The 18,112-nt window shown below is 39.2% G+C and overlaps 3 protein-coding genes and 1 long non-coding RNA gene across 5 annotated transcripts; 1 reads left to right on the top strand and 3 right to left on the bottom strand.

Annotated features, from left to right (window-relative positions):
• Positions 1 to 263: 263 nt before the first annotated feature.
• Positions 264 to 3,413, bottom strand: LOC148719679 (L-rhamnose-binding lectin CSL3-like). Its single transcript, XM_088738433.1, has 5 exons — positions 3,303 to 3,413; positions 2,836 to 2,905; positions 1,621 to 1,868; positions 922 to 1,224; positions 264 to 374 (listed from the first exon to the last, which is right to left on the bottom strand). Exons 2-5 carry the CDS (start codon positions 2,885 to 2,887, stop codon positions 351 to 353), a joined length of 627 nt encoding a protein of 208 aa, XP_088594559.1. The 5' UTR covers positions 2,888 to 2,905; positions 3,303 to 3,413; the 3' UTR covers positions 264 to 350.
• On the top strand, positions 3,348 to 17,031 carry LOC148719678 (uncharacterized). The gene is made up of 3 exons (XR_015993169.1): positions 3,348 to 5,182; positions 16,097 to 16,153; positions 16,485 to 17,031. It is a non-coding gene; the product is annotated as an uncharacterized LOC148719678 (long non-coding RNA).
• On the bottom strand, positions 5,370 to 9,497 carry LOC111323139 (L-rhamnose-binding lectin CSL3). Its single transcript, XM_022926437.2, has 6 exons — positions 9,474 to 9,497; positions 9,132 to 9,179; positions 8,827 to 8,906; positions 6,923 to 7,179; positions 5,918 to 6,205; positions 5,370 to 5,510 (listed from the first exon to the last, which is right to left on the bottom strand). Exons 3-6 carry the CDS (start codon positions 8,879 to 8,881, stop codon positions 5,490 to 5,492), a joined length of 621 nt encoding a protein of 206 aa, XP_022782172.2. The 5' UTR covers positions 8,882 to 8,906; positions 9,132 to 9,179; positions 9,474 to 9,497; the 3' UTR covers positions 5,370 to 5,489.
• On the bottom strand, positions 10,458 to 16,607 carry LOC111323126 (hexokinase-4). Of its 2 annotated transcripts, none has more exons than XM_022926419.2 (7): positions 16,472 to 16,607; positions 15,453 to 15,560; positions 14,281 to 14,808; positions 12,503 to 12,795; positions 11,993 to 12,148; positions 11,699 to 11,852; positions 10,458 to 11,246 (listed from the first exon to the last, which is right to left on the bottom strand). In XM_022926419.2, exons 2-7 carry the CDS (start codon positions 15,522 to 15,524, stop codon positions 11,049 to 11,051), a joined length of 1,401 nt encoding a protein of 466 aa, XP_022782154.2. In that variant the 5' UTR covers positions 15,525 to 15,560; positions 16,472 to 16,607; the 3' UTR covers positions 10,458 to 11,048. The 2 variants fall into 2 exon arrangements, with proteins under 2 accessions (XP_022782154.2, XP_088594556.1); XM_088738430.1 differs by having other exon boundaries at positions 15,453 to 15,562; positions 16,478 to 16,605.
• Positions 17,032 to 18,112: the final 1,081 nt, after the last annotated feature.

Below are 18,112 nucleotides of genomic sequence, written 5' to 3'. Positions count from 1 at the left end.
TCAGGATCTCACCAGGATACTGCCAGGAAACTTAACATATCTGAAAAGGTACCCTGTAACACTGAGATAACCCTGTCACGCTTTGCTAGGTGGTGCTTTAGACTTAAGATCGACAACTAAAGAAGCTCTTGATTGTTAAACAAATTCTCCTTGCCAGCACCTTAGGAAATGTTTGGAGAACAGTATGGGGAATATGCGTACTGATGTTGGAGTGTAAAGAGTTAACGCAAACGAACAAAGAAATGAATACATGGAGACAATCATTGGCGACGAAAAATTATTTTAATGGTCTGTTACATAAACTGCACAACCTACAAGGGATCAGTCGATGCTTGGAATACCGAGATCCTTCACCAGTCACATCTGTATCTGATCTGTGAAACGATACGATAAATTTTAAGTTAGTTTCTTTCTCATCTCCCCAGGTTTCTTCATACTTGTGTCTTTTTAGCTTTTTGTTTAAGTTCAAGGTTGTTGTACAGTTGTAGGTCTTGGCTTATAGGTGCTTTTTGGAGACCACTTGGTCATAATTAAATTTTCCTCATAAGTTTTGTCCTACCCACCCTTTGCGCAAAGTTGACCGAACAATTTCAGGTAATTGGAGTCTGAATTTAAGTTAAATCCAACTTTGGAAAGAGAATAGAAGAACCCATGCTAATTAAGTAGCTTTCGAGTCGAAACAGGATGTTTACACATATGTTCTCTCTATCAGATTTCTTACTGTAAGAAAGTTCAGGGGAGGGTGGGAATGATGGAATTGTCGCCGTATAAAAGCGTATGCCATATAAGGAGATATCAGTTAGTGTCATTATATATCATCGCTTTCTAGGCAAAGATACGCCCCTGATATTTTTATTCTGACGAAAGTTTTCTTTGGAGAGAATAGAGAATATCTCAAGTAACACACAGAGCCATAGTCACCTCCAAATACTTCTTTGTTCCAACGCAAGGATCACCAAACTGGCCGTTTGTTGCCTGCAAAGAACAGCTTTGCCGTCCTTGACACTTGCTCCTCACTTTATCAATCGACCCTGCGGCTCCACAGTTTGTGGTTCTGACTCTTCCCCAACAAAGATGCCGACCAGTTAGTCGGCCGTAGTTTGCAGATATGATATCGATTTTCTTCGGAGCGGGGCACGAAATCTGCTGTGACCTACCTTCGCAAATGCGAAGGAGCTTATTCTCAGCGCAAAGAACAGTTTTTTCCACACATTCATACTTCACCTGTGTATTGTAATAAGAACGTCTTCGTTTTACAAGTTTTACCAAAGCAGAACGAGTATGATTTCGGAGAAAAAATTGGATAGAGATCGATGTCCTCATATAAGGATATGTACGCGATTAGCTGACTGGTAACCAATCAGTGATCACGTTGGTTTAGACACTCGCACCATAGCAACAATTAACAGCAGGGGAATTACTGGAAAATTTCATGGGTGCAAAACGGAAATAACCTTTATCTTTAAAAGCAAGTATTGAAATGATCGATATACCTTTTGAATTTCATGCGTGAAAAGGATACAGCTCTCCCGCCCGCCCCCCCCCCCCCCCTCTTAAAGTTTATGGAGCGAATATTTATATTCCAAGTCATAAGTTGTCCTTCTTTGGTAGTGAACTCACCTCAAGATATTTGAAGGTCCCAACACAGGGGTCTCCAAACGCTTCGTTCTTTGCGTGCAAAGTACATCTAGTCTGTCCTTGACATTCGTACCTAGCGACGCTCATAGAACTACCAGCATGGCAGTTTGTGCTTCTCCCACGACCACAGATATTTTGTTGAGTACGGCCATAGGAGGCGCGCAGAATGTTGATATCTAACCCTCTGCAGTCTATTGTCATCTGCTTATGTTCGCAAACTCTTCGTTCCACTGTGAGAAAAAAAGAGCATTACTTGATTAATGTCTCTTACATTGATCTAAATCTAAATCTAAATATCGTTATGTCGGCAAAATCGCTAGGACATCACGCCAACTCTAAAATAATAATAAGTGAAGCTATACTAAATATACAACACTATTAAAAACTATTGAGAATTATTAAATTTATCTTCGTTTTGTTGTTGGCTTGACTTCGCGAACGAAGATTAAAAAGGTTGTCCTCGTTGACATCGGCCGCTGACCAGACCGATGCGGGAAAGGCAGATGCGCGGGCAGTATCTGCGGAGAAATGTGGTGTCAGGAGTGAAGGTGGAGGCGGCGCGGGCTTTCCTCCTCGGACGCTTGTCTTTAAGTACCTCACGTCTATCCTACTCAAATTGATATCTTCGTTTAAATGAGAAGGAAACTGCATTTTCTGGTTGATAAATTACTGCCACAAAATACAAGGATGATTCTTGTGCATAGAAGTTTTGCACAGCAGTCATGTTGGATGGCAGGAACAATGAAAATATTTTGAATAAGAAAGAATTTTTTTTTTTTCCCATGGGTAAAATAATCTATTGTTCCTCTCATCCAACATGGCTACTGTGCAAAACCTCTATTGTAAATCAAATCTTGAATTCCTAACGGGAAAATTGTGATAAACTCTTAAACATATTAGAATTACAACGAATGTGTCCGTTTAAAGTTACTTCTCTTTAGTTGAGCCCATCCACATTCCTTATCGCCTGTTCTGTGGTATTATCTTGGTTCTATATGGCTGATATGTTTACCTTGGAATCCTTGATCATTTTTAAGTCTCTCCTTCGTGTCTTTCTAAAGAGATCCAGAGTAGTTTTTTTTTTCCGTGAGTTTAAAAATGGTCGAGATATTTTTACTGAATTTCTGTTTTAGATTGGTTCAACAAAACAACCAGAGGTCACTTATATGAACCAAGCGTTTTTCCTGGAAACTTTACCTGCGTCGGCAAATGCCACTGCGAGGAGGGAGAGAGCTAACAAACCCACCATTTCTCTTTGTGACTTGAACTTGAAAGGAATCAAAAACAGACCTTCAATTTTTGAAAATCATAATGCGTTCTTAGAGGAAATACATACCGCAATTATTGAAAAATCAGTGAAATTTATGAGGAAATAGTTTTTTTTTACTTGGAAATGATAACACAATCCTCGTAATCAACAGTTATAATAACTTGGTGAGAGTAATAGTTTTTTTGGATAATGATTACCAAACCTTTTTTATTTCTACCTGTATTCAGTACCTTTACCAATGATAAAGATTGATGGTGCAAGTCTTGATAAGGTTGTTTGAATTGTATTTCGTAGCTTTTCAGTCGAATGAGTTCAGATTGTTACAGTTTTTTTGAGTCGAAGTTCATTTAGCGCAAGATGAAATTTTCAACGGATGAACTTTTCTTTTTCTCACCTTATTGGAGTCTCTCTAAGTATCTGGAATTTCTGATCCGTTGTCAAATGCGTTAGTGACTGTGATGAGAAAAACTGGGCATGTATCTCTTTATAAAGATTACCAAATGGCTTTGTTTGAACATTTTCCTGATATGAGCAATCTCATTTAAACTAATGTGTATCGATCATTTTCCGCGTAAGTAAATAATTTATCCGCTATAAACTGTTTCGCCCCTTGGGTAAAGTCACGTACACATATTACGCCCTAATACGATCAGGCTTTTTGCTTCAGTGTCTTACTTTATCAATTCTCAAAAGGGTCTCTCTTCAAGAAAAGATAAACTTTTGTGAGTCATTGCAGAAAAACGGAGCTTGGAAATACTAACACATGGCTGTTATGTAATTACTATATCCAAAAATACCGGTGGAATATTATTGTTTGGTCTTTTGTCTTGTCCTTATGACTACTTAATTACTTGATTGGCGAAAACTAAATAAATTGGAAACACTTATGACAGGAAGTTTCAGGATCAGAAATGATGTTGGCTTTTTGTAGAAGTATTTTTGGATTGAGGCTAATAAATTCGGCCCTTTTTTGCGGCCGGGACCTGAATTGAGTAAGCGTTTGAGGAAGTTGTGCACATTTTAGAGGTTTGGCAATGTCATTACAAACTATTCGTCAACTTTCCGTTTTTCTCTCCAGTTTAATTTTAGTTGAGGAATAAACAACTGTATGATTGCTTTGCGGCTCGTATTTAATTTGAAGATGAAACACTAGTGTTTTGTGTTCTCAATAAACACAATCTTCATTGTCAATAAAACTTTCATGGATCATTTTTCTATGTTTATGATGAAATATTTGCTTAACAAAATGTTTCTGGCGCTTTTTATTAATCCTTTACTCCCATAGAGTGACTGGTTTCTTGTTTCTCCTTTCATTATCACCCTTGAATCAAATATAAAGGTCAGGAGAATAATGGAAATGATCAGCAATTCAAGAAGCTCCTGATTGTCAAACAATCAGGAGCTTTATGTATATAAGAACGATCCTTCGCAATAAAGCACTATTTGAGCAATAGTGGAAATCAGACCTGAAAAAAATTTCAGGCCTGTACGGGATTCGAACCACTGACCTCTGCGATACTAGTGCAGCGCTCTACCAATTGAGCTAACAAGCCAACTGGGAGCAGGCCATCAAATTAATTCGATATAAACCCGTAGATGATAAATCGAGGAGCTTGTTAAAGGAGGGCTTGTTAAAGAAGGGCTTGTCGAGGAGCTCCTGATAAATCAGGAGCTTGTTAGTATCATAGGAAATGAAAAGAGAACAGTGTGGAGAATATGCATATTAACGTTAGGGTGTAAAGGGTCAGATATCTTTTCGAAGATTTGATTCAGTCTTAATAGGCCATTTCCGAATTACGTTTGGCCTCTTTCTCAAAACGAGGCCTGGTGCTCAACCATACGCATGAAAATGAGTTTGATTTGCTTGTGAATGAAAACTTATTACCATACGAAAGGATGAGCACCAGGACTCGCTTTGAAAAAGAGGCTAGAGGCAATTCGGAAATGGGCTATTGACATGAGATCTTGGATTTTTTCAGGTCTACAATAGGGGACAAAGATATCGTGTTGATGTGACAAAAAAATAGCTTCTGTCTTTTTTTCTTGTTGTTGTTCTCGTCGACAAAATAGAAGAAAAACCTTGTTCTCTGCGCAATGTCATGATAATTGACCATTGTAGATTTTCAGTTCTGGGAGGGGGGGGGGAGGGTGAGTTAAATTTGATTTATGCCGTTTTCTCAAATTTTACTCAAAAGGACTTCCAAGTGGGAGTGGGATGGACGGACGCACAACTAGATGAAACTGGAATGACATGATTGCTGAGGTGGATTATGGGTTAGGAAAAGTAACTTGTTTTTAAATTTTGGCCAAGATTTAAAGTTTTCTGTTGAAACGATAATACTGTCCCGATGAAAAAATTGCGAAGGTCGCGTACAAGTACTTTATGTCTACAAAGTATTATCTTCATTTTCCTCATTATCGAAAATGGGTCGAAATCTAATTCAAAGAAGGAATCAAAGAATTTCATTAATGTGAACATGAGGTTTAATGATCCTTTTTAAAGAAACTCTACAGGCTACATTGGATCATTTTTTGATCAGTGGAGTCCAATCTCTGGCAGGTGACAGATCCTGTGTGATCATCACTCACATCTGTATCGAACCTGTGGAGAAATGAAATAAATTTAATCGTCATTTTGATGTTCTTATACTGCTTCTGAGACTTATAAAAACACCAACAGCGAAAGAGTGAGAAAAGTTTCTATCAATGTATCTCCTAAGGCAGAAGGAATCCAGTTGGAAACAATTCATTTGATTATTTAATGTGACCCTGATACCGGCTGTGCTGTCACGGTAACGGTTACCTTGATCCCCCAATGAAGCTCCGTAATGTTCTTATGATCCCACTCAATATATGAGGTGGGGAGTAGGTTAAAATCGGCTTCAATTCTCATGAACGTAAAGAAACAAACGAGTGACAATCAGCAATGGGTTAGTCGGAAGGTCGCCTTATTGTGTGCAAAGACGTTTCTGAATAACTCTCCTGGAAGCCTGTGTTTCGCTTACTAACCTCCAAATATTTAGTAGTACCCTGACAAGGGTCACCGAAGTGTCGGTTATTTGCCTCCAAACGGCAGCTCTGACTTCCGTCGCAGTTCCGATACACATAACTGTACGCTGACGTTTCGCAAGATGTGGTATATACTGAACCTGAGCAGACGTGGCTTCCCGTCTTGCGACCGTAAAACGCCGATATGACATCGATTCTGTCGCTGCCGTAACAACGGATGTCACCCGAGTCGCGTTCACAAATCCTCTTCAGTTCTCGTTGCCCTCCCGATTTGCATCTGTACGAGACCTATGGATCAGGAATACAGCAGAATGTGCATCAACTGCGCCTTTATAAGGGGGCAGGAGGTTGTAGGATCAAATGTTAGAGTATTCTTTTCTCCACCTTTTTCAACTCGAGAGCCGAAGGCGTAATGACTGTCAAATCAATTCTACACATCGCGGCCGCTGAACATATGAAACATCAAATGGTTTAAGGTGTTCGTCACTGGTTTTGAAAGTCAGACGATCATTATAATGCTATTAGTTATCAAGGCGAGATTTGCCGTACACCTTCATACATTTTCCCCCACCTGAATGCTAGAGGAACAGGAACTGAGAAAGAAATAAAGGACTTCTCCCGGGTCACGAGTATTGCTAACGCCCGTCCATTTAACTTTGCCCGATATTGGCTAGAGAGTGCCTTCCCGTGAGAAGTAGTAGTAGTACTAATGCTCTATTCAAACACGGAAAATCATCAGCTCAATACTACAAGTTAAAAACTAAGACTGTTTACAACTGCTTTACATGATTGCCGTGTGGGAATCCGATATGTTGGATACCTTCTTCAGATTTCGCGTTAAAAAGCTGGTGAACAGACCGGAACATTTTAAAGCGATTGGGCAAATTATGCTTGAACGTGGCCCTGCTATAGGAGAAGTTACGTTATAAATAACTGGTTCTCGATTTCGGCAAAGCCAGTTTTCCCTAAAACCTGGAATAGTTTTTTTTTTTACTCTAAGCTTACCACCAGATATTTCACGGTGCCAACACACGGATCTCCGAAAGCTGAGTTCGAGACGTACATGCTGCAGGATCGCCGTCCGTTACATTCGCCTCTGACGTAACTCGTCGCACTGGTGTAACAGTTTGTATTCTCTCTGCTTCCTCTCTCGAAGCAAACTCCCGACTGTTGGCGTCCGTACCACGCCCTTTGAACGTCGATCCGCCCAGAGTAGCAATGCAAGTACATTGTGTTCCGTTCACAAGTTCGTTCCCAGCTCTCTAAAAAAGATACCGATAAAACGGTCTCTTATCAAATAAATGTGTGTATGTATGTATGTATGTATGTATGTATGTATGTATGTATGTATGTATGTATGTATGTATGTATGTATGTATGTATGTATGTATGTATGTATGTATGTATGTATGTATGTATGTATGTATGTATGTATGTATGTATGTATGTATGTATGTATGTATGTATGTATGTATGTATGTATGTATGTATGTATGTATGTATGTATGTATGTATGTATGTATGTATGTATGTATGTATGTATGTATGTATGTATGTATGTATGTATGTATGTATGTATGTATGTATGTATGTATGTATGTATGTATGTATGTATGTATGTATGTATGTATGTATGTATGTATGTATGTATGTATGTATGTATGTATGTATGTATGTATGTATGTATGTATGTATGTATGTATGTATGTATGTATGTATGTATGTATGTATGTATGTATGTATGTATGTATGTATGTATGTATGTATGTATGTATGTATGTATGTATGTATGTATGTATGTATGTATGTATGTATGTATGTATGTATGTAATGCGCAAAAAATAATCGGCTATATTAACGGGGTGGACGTATTAGCCGGGCAGGGTCAAATTTTCATGACTCAAGGGTCGTAATGATTAGCATATCGCGTGCGCTCTTCAATAAACAACATCGATCACCCCATGGTAGCAGCTCAAGTACATTGTGCGCCTCTTCAAGAAATATCTTGACGTAAATGTATAGATTACAGTTGTGGATTTAAATTTGGAAGTACAACGTAGTATTATGGTCTGGCTGTTGCTAACTTTCCGGAGGTGGAGGAGAGGGACTTAACTCGTTGGGGGAACGGGTGGGGGGTAAACTCGTAACACTTGCCTATCAAAGGTGAGGACAGAAATCCTTCTCCAATTTGTGTACACCGAGGATGAACTTTGGACAAACCAACAAATCAGTAGAGTTTTCATAGGACTTTCTTTGACTCGTCTTTTTTTTGTTTCGATATACTCTCAGATGTAAGATCAAAGACGTTACAGTTTCAAAGCTACTTTTCAGTTGATGCTAAAGGTTACGCGTACAATACATCAGGCGAGCCAATTATGATCACGTACCCGCGTTTAAATTGAAATAGAAGTTAACAACAAGATGTCTATCACACGCGCTTTTATCGTCTTTAGAAAGTTCCAAAAAGTTTGATAAAGGAAGTGTAAATAAGATATTCTGCCACGTCAACTACATTCATTTATTTTACTAAAGAACATTCGATACAGTGACAACAGTAGCACTTAAGATATGCGATACGACGAGAACAATGAACCGCTGTCTGTCCTTTCAAGTCTTGCAAGGGAGGTTTTTATGCAATAGAATGTCTATCTATCTATCACGATCCAAAGTAATTTTGTTACATTGAAAGGAAAGTGAGTTTCCTTCGCAGTTTTTGGCTGAGGAAAAATACTGTTGTCGATGGGTTCGAGAGGAACTTTTCATCAGAATTCACCCAGCTTTCAGTAAGACAACACAGTCGCAGCGAGTAGACCGTGCTAGCATTGTAGATGCTACACCCTCAAATCTCATCGGAGTCTTACCCGCAAGGGTAAAACAGAAACACGGGGTTAAAAAAAGTTAAACCTTACCTGCGCAACAAAAGTTCACCGACAGGTATAGACAAATTGCTAGCAAACGCAACATCGTCCTTTCAAATAGAACCTGGAGACTAAAACAGGGGAGAAATGGTAGAATACTTTGTTATGGAATTAATTCGTTTAACAATGTTCGAATGGTGATACAGTATAGGAACACGCCATAGAGCCCAATTATTCATCATTAAGAAGCGACAGCTTATTTACGAACAACTTTAAGACTGAAAAGTGCAAAAAAAGTTTTCTAAAATGATGCACAGAACTTTAAACAGATTCATTTCTATGGTGGCTTCGCTTACCTCTTGAGGTCTTAAATTCTTGCAGCACTGACAAGATGAAACCCTGCCCTGTTATGAACAAAGAAGTAACTTAACAAAGAAGTTATAGTCCTTTTAAACTGGTAACCAGATTCTTTCCCCGTTCGGAAAAGAGAGAACTTGAGACGGGGTCATCAGTGGACCGTGAAATTATGTTTCGTGCCATAATCACGAAATTCAGAAGGTAATGAAAAGGACCTCAATTTGTAAAAAACTGTGACAAAGAGTATAAAGAGACTGATAATAAGTTTTGTGGCAAAACTAATTAATTGTCACCTAGACCTATGATTCGAGAGCTTCTTTTTTTTACCAAGTTGCTCGTACCGTTTTTAGGCCAAGTGAAGAAACAGCTGGCTGTGAACTGTCATCAAAAAAGACCATGGTGTTATTAAAGACACTTTTTATTGATATTCTGATCACGTATCCTGATATTTTTGTCCGAAGTCTGATTGCTGAATAGGAAACACGAGCTGTAGTCTAAATAATCGCCACGGGAGTACAAATAATCAAACGGTTAAGGGGTAAATGTCAAAGGGGTAAGGAGAAAAACATCTGAGTCACGTAGAAGTATGTGAACGGGATATTTTCTTTTTCCGCTGGAGGATGCTGTATCTGAACCAAAACAAACTAGGTAGAAAATACTTTATATCTTAAATTCTTCTAGAACGAGCGTCCTTAATACTTCACAATCTCCTCCCTGTTTTCTAGCTCTAACAACTGATTCTCTCTCTGTTCCCTCTAAAAACCATGTGATCCTCCCAAATCCTCTGCCTTCCCCCCTCCGGCTGTAAATAAGCTCGAGGGGTGGGGGTGGTAAGAGTAGGTTTTGGACACTTCAGTCAATTAATCTTCGTGTCATACTTCAAAGGTGAGGAGGACTTTTCAGAAGAGACCTTGGCTCTTTCTCAAGACTGGATTTATCACGTGGTTGGTTTTCAGGCCCATGGCTTAACACAACACAGCCAGTGGGCTAAGTACCTGTTGCTGGAAGGTGGCCAGGTGTCTAGAGTGGAAGGACTTTGCGTGGGGGACTTTAAGTTTGCGTTGCTTACTGGCATGTTTTAGCAAGTCCAGTCAGATCGCTCTGAACATTCCTTTTTAACCTCAGAACATGCCTCGAAGTTACGGTACAAGAAATCCTACAGCCATCCCAGAAAAATGTTTTGTTCCCCATCGTCCTACCGACCCTTTTTTTCGGAGGGTAAAAAAATACAAACATCCTGACTTAACTTTGAGTAGAACTCGTTTATGCCTAATTTTTCAGCCCGTATATGATATGAGACTTTTGAGCTATGGACACAGACAAGCGAACGTACGCATCCCGATTTTATCGTGGAAACAAAGAAACATAAAATTTGATGTGAGGATAAAATTCAACTACAAAACCAATGCGAGGCTGAGCTACTGTCCCTAGCCGGCACTTAACTAATAAACACCACTGTGGTCATTCTAGTGATGCCGCTGGCTTAAGGTCCCGTCTGACAGCTATTCATGACAAAATATAATACTTAACAAATGGTAAACACCACAGCGCGCACTATTGAGTTATGGATGCAAGCTGGAGGTTGCTAAGCACGAAAGAAGCGAAAGAGTCGCGCGAGGCGATAGCCGAGAGCGACTCTAGCTTCTTGAGTGCTTAGAAAACCTCCTCAGTGCATCCATAACTCAATAGTGTACGCTGTGGTGTTTACAATTTGTTTTATAACATAACACTGATACATTGTAGCAAAAGAGTTCCCTCTTATTTAACAAATCTTGCGTGACCAGAAAAAAAAACAAGCGCGCGCGGAAAAATAACCTTCGCATTAGCTCACGTCAGCAGCGTACACCCATGGGCAAATGAAGGACGCTGAATTGACCAATCAGATCGCGCGCTTTGCTTTGGTTATGTTATAATACTCATTGTTCTTTCATTTGTGATGCAACAGCAGCAATGAGTGCTGCTCCTTTTCCTGAACCATCTTCTGATAGCATAAAGGTGATGTCGGCTTCCGGTAAAATTTCAGTGAGAGTCTCCTGCATGTAATTCCTAAACTTTGGATGTCTTTTAAAGAGGCTTCCGTCAGCGGCAATCGTGGTCGTGAAGTTACCAGTTTTCTGTGTACAAAGTTGACAAAAATTTTATCTGCTAAAATCAGTGAATGCATCATTAAAAACAAAAAATAATGTTTACTACTCTAATTGACCATATTTTATTATTTCTGTCAGATTCAGAAAATCGTAAAGTTCAAATTGTGACCAATCACATTGGAGATCAAGACACGCAGTCATACCACAAGAACCAGAAACTAAAGGCTATTATTTCTAGTGTTCTCAATTCCGATTGGTGCTTTCTTCTCATATGATAATATACCACAAACATATCCAGTGTTCATGGTCTGTTGGGTTTAACAGGAAGTAATCAGGGATGCAAATGAAATTATGATGAATGAATGAAACAAAATAAAACAGACAGTCAAAAAACTAAATACAGAAAAAAATATACACGTCAAAATTTGAATTAATAACTGAAATATCGAATCACGAGGGTCAAGATTTGTAACACAGACCTTAACTATTGTGGCAACGCCTGCGGCTGCTACCTTGGCAGCTCTCAAGGATAATGCAGCACAAACTCGCCGCAAATTCTCGATGTCAGATTCCGAGGCTTGTTCCGCCACTTCCATAGTATTGAGAACCTCCTCTATCTTATGCTTTTCGTGACTGAAAGATTTTAAAAAAATTTCATATTGACCATGGATGTTATGATTATATCATGTATACTATTATAATCTATAACGATTAAATGGTCCACTGTAATTTTACAAAATACATAATAGTTTTCTCTGCTCTAGCCCAAGTACCTTTCAACCAGAGACACGAATTCAGCAGGGAAACTATTTTTGGTCCTGAATTTTTCTGTGACTTCTCCTTTGAAGAGGAGTTTCTTGTTGACCAGGTCCATGCACACGATTCTGGCAAGTTCACCAAGATACATACCAGATATCATCTTCTCAAATCTGAGTAAAAGAAGTAAAGGTTGCACACAATTCAGAAATGTTCTGTCCAACCCAACAGTATTATTTGAGAAGCAGAGCAGATAACTGTATGTTCGTTTGCTATGATGGAACAGTTTTTCAATTGAGTGACGAAACTAATCCGGGATTGCTTTTCGTTTTACTTTGCTGTGTGATTGGTCTGATTAAACTTGAGCCACTTTCTCAGCCAATCAGAATCAAAGCTAAAACCAATCACAACTTAGTTGCTCGCGTTTTCCCGCGCGTTTTTTACTTCGAGTTCCCATTGGCCCCTTAAAGGTTTTTTCCTTTCTTCTGATTGGTTGTTGTAATTACTTTCGTTTTGGGTTTACTTACATCTGTTGACGAGGGTTACTGGATTCCTCATCAAGTCGTTCATCGTACTTTGTTCGAAGATGATCCAGAGATCCATTGTCACCAAATGCACCCCACTCTGTGTTGATGATCACTTGCCGTGGTTCATCTTGATCACCGTCCCATTTGGGAACATTATCAAGGCTCTCCATGTAGCAAGCATTGGTTCCCGTGCCCAAGATAAGCCCAGCGCTGACAAAAGGGTTCTCGAATGCACAAGACATCATTGTACCTGTGGTGTCATTGACAAGGGCAACAACATCCACTGTGGAACTCTGCAGAGTAACATAATCAAAAGAATTTTCTTCATGATCTTTAACTGACTGTTCGAAAATGAAGTTAAGATCACGCTGGTCTACCAGTTTAAACCAAATGTTCCCACCTCCTCCCCCCCCCCCCCTCCCCCACTGGTCCCTGAAATTCTAGTGACTATTGATGGCAGCAAAGAACAGTCGTTAATTATTACGGAAGGCAGCCCACCAACACTCTTTCAGTAAAAAAGTCAGTTTAAGTTCTTAAACTCGTACTTCTCTGCGCCATCAATGAAATTTAAGCCCTACTTGAAAAGCTATCCCTAAGTACTCCACGGGTCTAATCTTATAACGATAAAGGCTGATAGTTTCGAAAGAAACTGTTTGGGGCTGCGTCGGTGGGAGTAACGAAATAATTTGGATATATCAACAAAGTTGAAGTGGTAAATTGGCCACCGTAACGATTACAAAAGCTGACGTTTCGAGCGTTAGCCCTTCGTCGAAGCGAATAGAGGAATTGTGGGTTGTGTGTGCTTTTAAAGGCAGAGAGCGGAGCTACGTTATTGGTGGGAATATGGCAACGAGAAAAACAAGAATAAATTAGTGGAATGAAAAGCGTTCGTTGATCCCTGTGGGATTTAGACTGCCGGTTTGAAAGATGATCTTTTGTTCACGATTTTTACGGCTTTCCGTGCTACCTAAGTGTAAGGAAAATATATTTTCCGTTGAAGGGGGGGGGGGGGTGGGGGCATTCCCCGATGTTCGACTGTAGTTCGTTATGATGTTATCATGATCAAATTTGAAAAAAAAGAGGTTGCAATTTTTTTGTGAGACAAACGATTATTTGTACTTCATTCCAAGATCCCATGTTACCATTAGGGATACATAGACGGTACTAAAACACGGTGAAAACAAGATGGGAACCTTTGGATCGTACACTTGGCACTCGCTGATGTTCTTAATTATAACATCTTAATGTGAGCAGACGCACAGTAACATGAAATCCAATTAACTCAATAAAGTGACAGATAATCGCCTTATGTAGATCATGCACATGTCTGCCCGCCTCTAGCATTGGTGGATTTAATGTGGATTTAATGTGGATTTAATGTGGATTAATGTGGATTTAATGTGGATTAATGTGGATTTAATGTGGATTAATGTGGATTTAATGTGGATTAATGTGGATTTAATGTGGATTAATGTGGATTTAATGTGGGCCCAAGGCGATCACGAGAGTAGCTCTGAGGCCTCTTATTAATAGATATTAACGCAATGTCAGCATGTTTGTGTTCCCACCACAATATTTTACCCCTTTCCCTTCCCCCCACAAAATTTTACCCTTCCCTTCCCCACCACAATATTTTACCCCCTTCCCTTCCCCCCACTTCTAAGTGAAGGAGAGAGTGGGGGAGGGGAGACCAAAATGCCGGAAGAACTCAGCATATTCCTTATAATTAAATCCATTACAAGACAAGCCATGATAATTTTAAATTTAAATTCACACACCATTCCTTTTCTAACAAGTGCCTCCTTAAGTAGTTTGACAACATCCTCATTTTCTACCCCAGAAGCAGAAAATCCCTTGGTCCATCTGATCAGCGACCCTGATGTGAGTGATGATTGCTTGACTGGAAAAGAAAACGTAAATCCGAGCGGCAGTGTTTTGTTAGAGAGGTCGTGTTTCTTCACAAAGAGTGAAATATGATGAGCAATGTAGTTAAAAAACGTTTCCGCGTCACTGGTCTTAATTGTCTGAGTCATCGGTGGAATTTCGATTGTATCTTGAACTCGGCCATTCTGTATAGAGATTGATAACAGCCTAAAGTTTGTTCCACCAAGATCCACAGCAAGGAAATCACCAGATTCTGAGCCACTTGGAATCGCCCTTATATATGTAGGAAGCATTTTGACCGAGCTCTCCGCCCGCTCGTCTTCATTGGCAGAGAGACCTTTGTCGAAGTCTTTCCGTAGAAGATTCATTATCTCCTGGATGGATTCGTTTGACAACTCAAACATTTTTAAAACCTCTGATACCTGCCAAAGAAATGAAAACAATTCGAAAACTCATTCATTGTGGCACACCATTGAATGGAATAAATCTTCACGATCACTCAGTTTTCCTGATGAAAATTAACTCTTATCTGTGTACGGAACCATGGACTTTGTACCTCAGAGCATAGAGCCCATTCTGCTCCGTTATTCTCCGAACTGGAAGTTTTTGGATACTTTCCAAGGCAATACGTTTGAAATCGAAATTTCATGTTTTGTCATCAAAATAACTTATTGCACCCATTGGTTCTCAACCTTTGTGTAACAAATAGCCTAACTGACTGGTATGACACCAGTACATTCAGTAATATCGAACACGTTTGTGTCTTGCAGATAGCAGGCAATTTACAATTTTCTATCAAGGTCCTAAAAGATGGAACTCTCTTCCTGTATCAGTTACTTGTTCGTCAAGTCTATTTAGCTTTAAGACGCGAATGCTAGATTTTTTTATTAAAAGATTCTCCGAATTAGTGGCCAAGCGCTTATCGTTTGAATAAATTGTTGTAAGCGAGGTGGCCTCTTCTATAAGCCCAGTAGTTTCTTGAGGTATCCTCGTCTTATAATTGAGAAGCTGTGGATTAATTTATTGTTATTGTTCAAAAGGTAAATTAATGATGATGATGATGTACCTCGTCTGTTTTCTTGAAAGCCCTGAACAGAGTTTCAAATGTTGATTGTGCGAAAGATGTGGCCTCAGGCATTTTTGCGACGACCTTGGACTCTGTGAATGTTCAAATCTGCAAGAGATGCATTTGTCGATATCTCATAAGATGAAATTTCCAAGCACGAAAAATGAAGAATTATGAAAGCTGAGGAGATTTCATATAGATACATGTAAATGAGTATGAAATTGATCTTCGCGGTAATCATACATGCAGGTTCGGATTTTAGAAATATCTTAGTTTATGTGTTGAGAAATTGATAAATGATACACTTCAAAATTTTGGGTAACTTTTGACCAGTGTTCTTGAAAAATCTTAGTTTTAGATATGACGGATGTAAAGAGAAGAGAAAAATGAGGAATAGACCACTTTCATAAATGGCTGCCGTATAAGTATTCTTTTGTTTAAATTTAAATTAGCCCTTCTGGCCTCGCTTGAGATAATGTATTCTTTTGAATTTTGTACTGGAGAACGAGGCCAGTAGGGCTAATTTAAATTTAAACAAAAGAATATTAATCCGGCAGTCATTTATGAAAGTGGTCTATTAGCTTTTATTTAAGCTGTTATGCTCTCGACTTTTGACACAGAAAGGTATACATTTTTTCCTACAGGAGGAACACTGAGAATTATGTTTCAGCAAATCCCAAGTGGATGCACCCACATGACCAGTAAGTGTATCAAGTTTTATTTTTGTTTTCCGAATATTTATCATACCGCTGTAACCGCGATAGATTTGTGTCTCAGTTCAGCGCAATATTTTTCTTTCTGTGGCTCCAGGAGAGACTCAATGCCCAGTATGTTGCATATTAGGCCCTAAACTTACTTGATTCATCTTTCCGAAAACTGTTTCTCTAATGAGCTCAGCATAATTTGAATGAAAACCTGAACCTTTCCCGAGCAAAATTAGTCCAGTGATAGTACAACGCTTAATATATGTAAACAAAATGCATAAGACTTTAAAAGACTGATTCATTTGTATACATTACCTTCCTCTTTAAGCCTCTGAACTCCTACGATGCTCACAAGATAAAGCTCTTCTGTGTTATGAAAAAGAAGTCACCTGGCACGGAATTTATGGGCCGTGTAAACTGGTTACCAGATTCTTTCGCGACTCGGTCAGCTGAAAGAGAGCAGGATCCAAGGGAACCAGAATTAAAGGCACCAGTGAAACGGGAATAAGCACAGGAAATTACTACGACCCAGCTGTCTAATACGGGATTATCAAAAGGCTTTTAAGTTATTTTTCGTCTCATATTCGTATTGTCCTGTCCGAGCACTACTTTTGCCAAATCTGTGACAAAGATGTAAAAGTAGGCTGATAGAAAGCGTGCTAAAATTAATCGTCGCCCAGAGATGTTTAGGATTCAAGAGGTTCTCCTACTTTTTACAGAGTTACTACGAACGTCTTAGGCTAAAGGAGAAAATAGTTAACTGTGAGACCTTCAGGTAAATCAAAACTCATTATGTTGATATTCACATAACGAGTATGTAAACAGCTTCTTTTTGATATATTAAAGTTCACATAGCAACCAGGTGGACAATCAGACATAGCATGATGCTACTCTTGGTTTAAAGATTCAATGAATGTAACCGGGGAAATTAAAGGAGCGTGGTTTTTTGAAAACTTGGTAGAGAGATGCATCATATTTTGCTAAATCAGGTGTTTCAATAAAAGACCTTTCACCGCCGTCCGCTGACCTTGCAGGCAAGTTCTCCTGTGTGGGTTTCGCCTGATAGCTCCTTTTATGGGACGACCCGTCTATTTCATCATCGGCAGCCGCTTATGGAAAAAGTTACTGAAAATGAGAAAAAATGAACAACCACCGAACTCGTTTTTGAGTTACAGGCACAAAAAAAAGCTTTTATTGGTGTCACGGACACCAGCGTCCCGGGGTCTCGGGTTTAAACATTTTCAAGGATGTTTTGTAGTCACGGGTTTTACAAACGCCCGTCAATCTAGCTCTGAATGATGAAGTTTGGCTGAGGTGTGCCTTCCCATAAACGTGATACTGAACTTAACTTTGGCTATTATAGCCTGCCTCTAAAGAGGGACTAAACACCGGAAAACGCAACGAGAAACAGCGAGGCAATAATGATAGAATATTGTTATGGACCTTATTTGTTGAAGGCTTTTGGCTCTAAATTTTGACTCGGGTGGTAATATGATTAAATGATGCATAGCGTAAATACTCTTAGCCTTCACTAATATAGCTAAATGAAAGTAATTTAGAGTAGAAACTGGCTTAAAATTTTGAAGTTAATTCTGCTGACAGGCAGAAATGGTTTAGTGCGTTTTTCAGCCGCCAGTAGGTCGTAAGCCACTAAAACAATATGTCTGCCCCTTGGCTGACCTTCGTTTTGAATTTAATTTGTTGCCAATGTTCAGCACTCTTGCATGAGGTAAACTCCACAATTTACTGCTTAAATGTCGCTGTGCTCATTTAAATTTTTTGTAAGAAATTTGAAGGAGAACCTCTTTTTGGCTGTATGACATCGTTTATGAATCGGGCTCTTAGCGAGATTCACAGGCAAGATCGTGATAAAGCTAAGATCTTGCGGCCTATTTTGATGAGAAAATTTTGCCCATCGTGGTGGCCTGTAACCAAATATTGCTGAAAGCTGACAAG

Source organism: Stylophora pistillata, chromosome 11, assembly GCF_964205215.1.
Source record: "Stylophora pistillata chromosome 11, jaStyPist1.2, whole genome shotgun sequence".
NCBI classification, from domain to species: domain Eukaryota; kingdom Metazoa; phylum Cnidaria; class Anthozoa; order Scleractinia; family Pocilloporidae; genus Stylophora; species Stylophora pistillata.
The sequence above is the reverse complement of the archived record's forward strand: the minus strand, read 5'-3'. Positions and strand labels throughout refer to the sequence as shown.